This window comes from Nanorana parkeri, unplaced genomic scaffold (genome assembly GCF_000935625.1).
Source record: "Nanorana parkeri isolate BGI_ZX_2015 unplaced genomic scaffold, ASM93562v1 scaffold428, whole genome shotgun sequence".
In the NCBI taxonomy this organism is placed as follows: domain Eukaryota; kingdom Metazoa; phylum Chordata; class Amphibia; order Anura; family Dicroglossidae; genus Nanorana; species Nanorana parkeri.
The window spans coordinates 55,464-65,715 of NW_017306696.1; the positions used below are offsets into that span (position 1 = coordinate 55,464).

At 44.0% G+C, this 10,252-nt stretch overlaps 1 protein-coding gene across 1 annotated transcript in view; it reads right to left on the reverse strand.

Annotated features, from left to right (window-relative positions):
• The window catches only part of LOC108789890 (probable ATP-dependent RNA helicase DDX60), a 15,175-nt gene extending 10,375 nt beyond the window's left edge, over nucleotides 1–4,800 (reverse strand). The window contains exons 1-2 of the mRNA XM_018560031.1: nucleotides 4,632–4,800; nucleotides 321–390 (exon numbers count right to left, since the gene is read on the reverse strand). Coding sequence (XP_018415533.1) covers nucleotides 321–390; nucleotides 4,632–4,800 — 239 coding nt within the window. The remainder of the gene's footprint in view (nucleotides 1–320; nucleotides 391–4,631) is intronic.
• Nucleotides 4,801–10,252: the final 5,452 nt, after the last annotated feature.

Consider the following 10,252-nt stretch of genomic DNA (forward strand, 5'->3'; position numbering starts at 1 on the left):
AAAGAAAGCCTTGGAAAAAAAAAAAAAAAAAAAAAAAAAAAGTTTGCTATGGATGGGATAGCAGCTAAAAGTGATTGCTGACTTCAAAGCAACCACAAAATAAAATAGTAAAAAGAAAGGCAGCAAAGGGCTTGATGTCCCAAAGAGCTGGCAATTAGAATTAAAGTAAACTGACCCTAATCTCTCCATGCAGTTTGCCAGCCTTTCCTACGCTTTTCTGGTAACAGCTTTCAATTGCATGACACTATCAATCTCAAACCCATGCTAATGGCAAACCCGAACCTCATCCTAATTAGTTTGATCAACCAAGATATACTTACGTTGACTTTAAGAGTTGTTTTGTGAGATTCTGGAATACTACATCAGAAAAGGTAATAAGCTCCTTTGTTCCTGTGGGATTTTTATAATTATTAGAAACAGAACAAAGAAACAAAAAGTCAACAATTTAGTAGCAGATATATTGTGAGCATAGAATATATAAATCAGTTCATTTTTTTTTTATACATGTCAAAAGTCCAGACTCTCCCAAGCCATCTGAAGACTTATCGTAGAGTTAGAAACCACACTTTGCAGAGGCACCCTGGTGCAGCAGAAGGCAGGAGAAGTGAACAATCTAGGACAACATAGCTAATTTGAAAAAATTCTCCAATTCAGCTCACTTTCCAGTTCAGCTATTTGTCTTAGATTGTTCACTTCTCCTGTCTTCTCCAAACTCTTCAGCCTTTTGTGAATAACCCTGTAATTGTTACAAACTGTTTATAATTAACTGTGTTGTGCTGACTAGTGAGACTGAGTACTGAGAATTCTTGTATTAAATTGTGTACAGCCTTGCCCTACCCTGGAGCACCTTTGCTAGTCATACATTTATATACAGTATATATATATTATATATATATATGCATGGCAATGCTATGGTGTAGTTTGACAACTTTGGCACCCAGGACTCTCAGCCAGAGGGACCGATTGGGTCCAGAATAGGGTTACCACCTGTCCGAGATTCACCTGGACAGCCTGGGTTTTGCTTCTCGAGTATGGGCTTCAGGCTACCCAGGGGCGTCCTGAGGCTGGGTGACAACCGGAGCGGTAACCGAGTGTCACCCCACCGAGACGCCATTGCGCACACACAGCAGTATTCTGATACCTGCCGGCGGCCATCTTGGTGAGAGAGGAGGGGACAGTCACCCGACGGGATAAGGTATGCCGCCGGATCCCCTCCTCTCTCCTGATACTGTTGGGCGTTCGGTCCATGACCGAGCGCCCGACTTTTCAGAGGGGGGTGACACTAAAATGACTGAGTCCTTTTGATGTCACCCCTCCTATGGTGTCACCCAGGTGTGGGCCGCACCCCTCTTATGACGCCACTGAGGCTACCTACAACCCAGACAGATAGCAAAAGGAAGGAGCGGATTTGGAAGAGAGTTCATATTCTGTGTGGCGGGCTGAGGAGGAGAAGTACAGAAGATGCTGGAGACTAAGGGCTAGTTTACACCAGCCTCAGTGCGTTCCGGCCAGATTCTGGCCGGAACACACTGGATCGCATTCTGCCCGGCTCACTTTGTTTTGGGGCGGGAGGGAGCATGGCAGTGAATTGAACTCAATGGTAATGCAGGTACGCCCACCGGTGCATGCAGCATTTTTTCTGACTGCACTGGAACGCAGGCATTGATGTGTCACGCGTTCCCGTGCGGCCTATCGCACTGCGGCCGGAGTTCAATGGACCACAACGCCCCCTTCCGCCCCAAAACAAAGTGAGGTGGCCGGAATGCGATCCAGTGCATTCCGGCCAGAATCAGGACGGAGCGCACTGAGGCTGGTGTGAATTAGCCCTAAAAGGCGCAGTGTGGCTGTGGACTTGAGCTAAAGCTGGAACTCGGGGAGAGAGAGTTCTGCACTGTTACTGCAAGCACTGTTACTGGTGCAGTGCTACTGGGAGCACTGCACTGTTACTGGTGCAGTGCTACTGGGAGCACCGTTAGCACTGTCATTATTAGCACTGGCACGACAAGCACTGTTAGCACTCTTTCTCATATTTGTCACAGAGACGTTGACCAGACAACCTATTTACTTTTGCCACACACTAACTGGATGGACATCTATGGGAAGTCCGCTGGACGCTAGATGAGTTAGTTGCCAGTGTGACCATTTTGTTGGTTGGCTTTGTTTTTTAGAGTGTAAGCTTCTCTGGTGCAGAGTGATGTGACTGGCTCAGTGTTCTCTGTACAGAACTGTGATATATGTCAGAGCTATATAAATGTATAATAATAGTGTGTGACTGTGGGGGGACATTAGAGTGTAAGCTCCTCTGTACAGAGACTGATGTGACTGGCTCAATGTTCTCTGAACAGCACTGTGGTATATGTCTCCAAAAAAATGATTGCCACATGGTGCTAGAATGTTCGGGTTTGGCTTGAAGAAAAGGTGGCAACCCTCGTCCAGAATGTAAACAGTTTTATTTATGAAGAAGCTGGCTTTTCAGATTCTTCCAGGTTTTCCAAATTGTAGCTGGGATCTGGAGCTCTGGAGATTTCTTTGAGCTCTGGGTGGAATGACATCTCTAGTCCTGGTGCCAGGTGTTGACAACAACCAGTCTGCGCTGATCAGGTGGCTAAGAACAGCCTCATTAAGAAGCCAGCTCAGAGGGAGAGGTGGTGTGGTGTGTTCTGGAGGCACATGAGGGCCAAGCCAGGTGGCGTGGGGAAGCCGCACAAGGAACAGCCAGGGAGGCTGGAGGATTTGACAGGCTGAGAGAGCCAGGCCCACAAGGTGTGTGGAAAGCTGCTGGAAGAGGCTAAAGGGTATGAAGGCGTTTTGTTGTGGCAAACGTTAAAGTCCTGGAACTGGGACACTGTGAGTGAATGGGAAAGCCTTGAGTCGGTGAGACAATATACCAGACACCTTGCCCCATGTGGAGTGACTCCTTAAATTTAGTTCTGCTGGATTGTATCCAGTCTAGTTGATTTGATAGCCTGTTTGGTTTTCCTTAAGTATCTGCCTGCTGCTGGGTGTAACCTTGCGCAGAGCAGAGCATCCAATAATGTGGTGTTATCAATATCTGCATCTCCCTAGCCAATCACTAGGTGGTTCATGGCCAGTGGTGCATGCTGAGGGAGGGCATAAATATTTGAGGCTGACCATGTGAAAGTCTTTTTCCCTCCCGAGCCTCCTGCCTGGGGGAGGGTGTGTGAAGTGTGTGCTGTTTGACCAGGCCTGTTGTCTAGAGCAGTGTTTTTCAACCTTTTTTGTGCAAAGGCACACTTTTTTCATGAAAAAAATCACGAGGCACACATGCGGCACAGTGGTTGAAAAACGCTGGTCTAGAGGTTGTCAGGTATGGGCACAGTCAGTGTCTGAATCTGTTCCTGGGATAGAGAACCAGGGAGGAACTTTGTTTGCTGGAGAAGCCAAGATGGGCATGGACCTCACAGGAAGTCTGGTGTCTTGCCTAGGGAATTCTATGCTATGTCTGCTAACGAGCTAAGGTTCTACACTACACAGTGTTACTGTAATCAGTTTAAAGGCCCTCTGCACTGTGAAGCTGGGAAATGGTTGGTGAGTCTGGAGTTCTGTAATGTCCTATATGTCTGTAGACTTTTACCCTGTCTCCCATTTTTGTTACTTATGGAATAAAATATTAGAATATCCTTAAAGTGACTGGCGCCCAACTTAACTTTACGGTAGTATAAGAGATAAGTGTTATATAACTAAAGGCACTGGTTCCTGACTGATAGGCAACTAATAATATACAATACATTAGTGAGTGGATAAGCTCTGAGAATGGCTACATGGAGGTGAATTCACTAATAAAGGTGAGAATCTTCATATAATAAATTGTGTAATAGCAGAACTCCAGGATTTCCCTCCCCTCCTGCCACCTGACTCCCCCACCCCCTGAATCCTGGAGTTACACCTTAATTTTCAATTATCCAGCCATGTAAAAAGCATATTCCTTTTTATTTGTTTCATCTGCACATGACGTTAAAAGTGAATAGGAGTTTGCTTTTCACAGGGCTGGATTATTGACGTGAATATTTACACACGTTACTGTTTTAAAGCATAAATTCCAATTTTAGGTATTACTGTGATAAATTGTATTCTGATCCAGAACTTGATATACATCCATGATATACAGCAGGGACGTGCGGTCAGGAGAGGCAGAGCCTCACCTCATATTATGGAGATAAAAGCTGTCAGCTGCAAGTCTGAAGCCGATAGCCTTTTCTCCATTCAGATTGGCTTGTAACAGGTTACACAGCAGGGAAAGCCTCCCCACTGTGTAACCTGTCATGGACGGAGTGCTGCCTGTTAATACAGGCAGTGCTGCATCTGGCTTTTGATAGGTAAGTTATGTTACACAGCAGCGGGCTCCCCTACTGCTTGTGTAACCTAACATAGTAGGGTGAGAGCTGCAACAGCCTCTGCTCTGTGTTAGAGGCTTGAGCTCTGTGGATGGTTTGAACCAATAGCAAAGCGCCATTTGACACTAACCAGAAGAAGGCATTGAAACTTTAATGTGAGGGCACCATGGAAGAAACGGAAGCAAGCGCTATAAACATATGTAGAGTGTTTAGTAAGCCCACAAATGCACAAAGAATAATATTAGTAAATATAGCTACAACAAGATTGATCTGTACCTGAAGCGTCCTCCTTTTGTTCAGTAGTAGATTCAGAAGTATCCAAGTCATCAGAATCTTCAGAATTTTCAGAAATGATGTCTTCCTCAGAAAGGTCAGCACCCTCCGAAAGGGTTTCACTGTCAGATGACAACATATCATCCTCTGGCTCAGATCCTCCAGAAGCCATGATTTCTTTTTTACTAATCGTAACCTTTAATATTAAAAGATGTAATACATAAGACATGATGTAAAATAATTACCGTATTTTGCGGTCCATAAGACGCACCGGACCATAGGACGCAGGGAGGTCCGGCACGCCTTATGGAGCACTCGACAGACTGTAGCTTCTGTCACAGCTTCTATGACAGAATCTGTGACAGAAGCTGCAGTTAGTGACCGCTGAGACAGGTGGCGCTGTGATTACAGCGCCACGGTCTCAGTGATCACACAGAGCAGACGAAGAACGTCCGTTCTTTGTCTGCTCTATGGTGATCTCGATCGTCGCCGCTGCTCCGCTTTAATACGAGTGATCTCGTTAGATCACTCGAATTAAACGAGCCGTGGCGGTACTTCTATTAAAAGCAGAAATCAAAGCACCAGAAGACAGACCTAGAGTGTATGTTGAACTTGCTCCTGTTTTGATCTGTTGCCTCAATGTGATTTAAAAGCTCATTTTTTATTCTGGCTAAAGTTCCACTCCTGGCAGAAGCCTGATTTGCGACCCTTCCTATGGGGTAGGCATAACCAGCAATGCAGCCACTGCCCATCTCTTGTGCCCATTTGATATGTCTTTCCTCCTATTAGCCATGGCAGTATGAGCAGTGTATGGCAGTATGAGCAGTGTATTGCAGTATGAGCAGCCAGTGCCTCTGCCTGTAAAGGGCAGAGTTAGTGCAGCCAAGAATTCTCAGGAAGTTCTCCATTAGGTCCACAAGCAGTAAGAGTTGGCGGAGCCTGTTGAAGAAAGAATTTAGGCTCTGATGTTTTTTTCTCCGGTGTCAGAAACAATGTCACTCGTCTCCAGCCTGCACTTGATGTTAGAGACAAGCACTCAGCCATCATTATGTATTCCTCTCCTTGCTAGCATCGTGGTAAAACAGCAGTGGGGAGAGGGGGGCAAACTGTCTGATCACGCTGCTCAGCAACTTCAACACAGATCAAAAAAAGGACCAAACAAACATCAAATATTTGTACAATGTAGTGATACTTCTACACCATTTTAAGCAAAAATGTATTACTCCACAGCTCACAAATATTCATTTTTGTGAACATTATCATGAAAATAAATAACAAATGCCAATAAAATAACTTTTTCACGTTAGTTTAGTGAGTGTTATGTTACCCATATGCCTCAATGTTCTACTGTATTACCTGGATGAAGGTTGATAAATATCATTACAGGATACCTGTCAAGAAAGTGTCATAGGAGTTGCTGTTGCTGGCTGTTCCTTCTGAAAATACTAGTTGTCTGGCTGTCATGCTGATGTATTGGTTTTGATAATTCCTAAATCACTGACCTGTAACAAGTACATAGGTAAGGAATTCATTTACATCATGTTTGTTCCAGGTCCATGCCTCAAAAAGTATTGACACCAGACACAGTCAGGAAACTAGCATTTTTTTAGACGGAGACCAGCAGTGGCAGCTCCTATAGTTCTCTCATGACAGGGTCACTTTAAATACTGTCAAATAACAGAATGAGGGGAGACTACATTGCTGGTCACACAATGCATTCAGTAGAACCATTAGAAGGAAACAGTAAGAGGGTTATGCACACAGCTGCCAAAGGCAGCTGTGTGAATAACCGACCGAAGTAAAGTAAGCCAAACGCTGTTTGACTATTCACTTCAGGCTTGTACAGCTGATTTCAGCCATCCATCGGCTTGCTTCGGCTGGCTTCGGGTCGGCCGAACATGCCCGAAGTGCAGAAGGAGTTCGACTCAGCCGATCCAACATCTGGATCGGCTGAGCCGAACCTCCTGTAGGCTACTCACTGCTGTTCAGCCTATTCTCATAGGGGCCGGACAGCAGTGAGTAAATAGCCGAATGTGGTCCGAGCAGAATAGAAAAACAGTAAAAAAAAAAAAAGATTAGGCGGAGCTAGCAGTGACAGCTAGCTCCGTCCAACTGTTTTCTATTGGCCAGGGCCAGCTGTCATTACAATGAGAGCTCGGTGGAGTCGGCAGTGATATCAAAGCTGGCTCCGCTAAGCTCTCATTGTAATGACCAGTGATGTGCGATACCTCTTGCTGGGGTGAGGAATTCCCCACCCCCTGGTAACCAGGGGACGCTGATGTCATTACACACTGAGAATCTGATATCACATCACAGCATTAGCTCCCTGTTATCTGCTGATTCCCCGCTATGTTTTTTTCTACTGACAGCTGCCGCCAGAGTAAAGAAATAAAAAAACAACAAATACCATAGGAATGAATAGCTAGGATACTATTGGCCATTTCAAATTGGAATAGCCAATAGTAGGCTGGCTATTGCACCCACCTACTGCTGCTGTCAATCAGCAGAGGTGAACCTGAAGTTCTCTATCTGGTCCACCTCTGCTGATTGACAGCAGCAGTAGGCGGGTGCAATAGCCAGCCTACTATTGGCTATTCCAATTTGAAATGTCCAATAGCAGCCTGGCTATTCATTCCAGCTGTCGAAGTAATAGAAAACAAAACATAACAGGGGAATCAGCAGATAACAGGGAGCTAATGCTTCTCCTGTTATCTGATGCTTTTTTTCCTGTTGTATTCAGACAGCAGCCGCAAAAAAAACCAAAAAAAAAAAAACAGGGAATTGGCCGATATAAAGGGGGGAGACAGGCTAGGATGGGTCAGGGCATTTTTTTTATTTTTAAATGGCTGTCCCTCCTAACATTTATAACGTTTGGGAGGAGGACCCCACACTGTGTTTATTTGTTTACATGTCTGCTTCGGCAGACTGTTCTCCCCGCTTCGGCTGTGTGTTAAACTCAGTCGAGCCGAAGCACATGCCTTCGGCTCGACTAAGGCCCCTCGGCCAACTTAGGGGGCTGTGCAGGCTATTGTGAATAGCCCGTACTGCACCCCTTCAGTTCTACTGAACCGAAGGGGTCTTGGGGCCGAAGCCAGCCGAAGGATCGGCCGAAGCTACAGCTAGATCCTTCAGCAGCTTCGTGAATAACCCTCTAAGTGATATTTGTTGTATTCCACGTGCTTTATACCCAGTTCGATGATATTTCAGCATATTTTTATAATTTATTTATAAATGAATGACTGAATGAACATGCTATGTACTTTGTACTGAATTTGGAACTCTATGTACACTGTGGAATGAATTGTTTACATTTTTTTATGGTTTTATTCATATCTATTCTAAATGTATCATTCTGAGAAGTATATGAGCAGATGTTTTATGCACTTTATGATCAGGTGTAGGAAGACGAGAGCTACACATACAGTGGGGGGAATTTATCAAAACTGGAGCAAAATAAACTGGACCAGTTGCCTGTGGCAACCAATCAGGTTCTCTCTTCAGTCTGTTCAGTTAAGATTTGAAAATGAAAGAGAGAAACTGATTGGTTGCCATGCACAGCTGCTCCAGATTTTGTCTGCTCCAGTTTTGATAAATTCCCCTCAGTATGTATGATTAACTTCACTTGTAATATTGTTCCTGAAGAGAAAGTGTAGCTGCTGTGTATTTAGGAATTAGTAGCATGGGGGGGAGTTATAAGCTTGCAAAATATGAATTGTTTATTATTGTCGCAATTAATATTTTCAACCAAAAGCATCAGTGTAGTAGTTGTTTGGAAAATATTTAAAGCAAGCTTTTCCTGGGAAGCTTCTATGTACAAAACCAAAAGTGACATAAACCAAAGAGGCTATGGGTATATAACGGGGGAAGGAGGGGGGATTAATAAAAAGAGTTCTGTCTCAACTGATGCAGTTTTTTCCTGGAACACAATGCATGTTGTCTGGGAGGTGCGTTGGGGTGCCATTCAAATGAATGGCAATGTAATGGACCTAGCGCATGATATTGCATGCTAGGGGCACTATGCAATAGTATGCATTAATTGCACGGTATTGTGCAATTAAAGCAATGCTATGGTCTGAATAGACTCTCAAATTTTCAGCTTTTAGGGCCTATTTACACCATAGCATTGCTTTAATCGCTCAATACCGTAAGATTAAAACACGCTATTGCACATTACACCTAGCATGCGTTATGTCCACTATGCTCTTATAGCAACGCTATGATGTGAATGGGGCCTAAAAGTGGATTAGCTGCACCCAAGTTGAGAAAAACATAAGGCAAAATTTGTCTGACATTTTATTAATTTCCCCTTGTAGCATTGCCAGCTCTACACAGCACACTGCATAGATCATATTCTAGTATACAGTAATATGTCTATCTTATAATACATCCCAATTCTTAATATTTAAAGGAGAACTCCACAAGAGATTAAGAAAGCACATTGTGAGGTAAGAACAACACCGTAGTTTACACTTACTGTTAAAAGAGAACTATGGGGTACACATTTTTTTTTTATTTTTAGCTTCCTAATGATACAGGAATACATTTTGCAATGTACTCCTGTAAACAAGAATGCACCAAAAGCTTACAATTCAAAGTAATATACTGTGGGTGGGGCTACACTCTGTTATGAGAAGCCATCCCGACAATATTGTATATCCTCCTCTCCCATTGAGTGACAACAGCTTATAGGAGCTGTTGCGTGTTCATGAGAAGTTTATGTGTCATGTCACAGGTCTACAAACACTAGCACATCCATCCCGCAGTTTTTCTTTCATTCCCCCTCCCCTTTCTCTTCCACACTGCTGTTTCCAGACCATACACATACCACATCAGCACTAAGACTGTCAGTTCAGCTCTATCCTTGCCGCATTCTCCTCCACTCTGTTGTCTTGGGACATACACAGGGAGAAGAAGAGCTAAGTGGAGGGGGGCAGGGACGGAGCTGGACTGACAGTTTTAGTGCCGATGTGGTATGTGTATTGTCTGCAGACAGCAGTGTGGAGAGGAGAGGGGGGAACGAAAGACAAACTGCGGGATGGAATGTGCAAGTGTTCGTAGACCTGTGACCCGACATAAATAAACTTTGATAGGATGTGCCCTGAGCTGCTGCGAATGCACAGGTTCTCATGAAGCGCAGCAGTTCCTACACGCTGCTGTCACTCAATGGGAGAGGAGGATCCAGACAATATTGTCAAGATCGCTTCTCAGCACAGAGCTTAGCCCCGCCCACAGTATATTACATTGAATTGTAAGCTTATGGGGCATTTTTAAAAACAGGAGTACATTGCAAAATGTACTCCTGTATTACTAGGAAGCTAAAGATGCAAAAATGTATACCCCATAATTCTCCTAATCTCCTTTCAATATGATTTATAACTTAAAATATGATAAAATTATCAGCCCCCCCTGCAAGGGTAAGTTCTTTAAAATCCCGGAGTTCTTCTTTAAATCCATTCTTTGTAACTGGAATCAAATAATGTCCCATCTACCAATAAGTTATACATAATATAATATTCTTTGCCATATGAATGCCTAATCAAGAAGCGATACATTAGAAAGATGGTGTTCATACTATTTAAACTTTGAATTGAAATATTCTGCACCAAGCCACCCCCCAGTGTCCC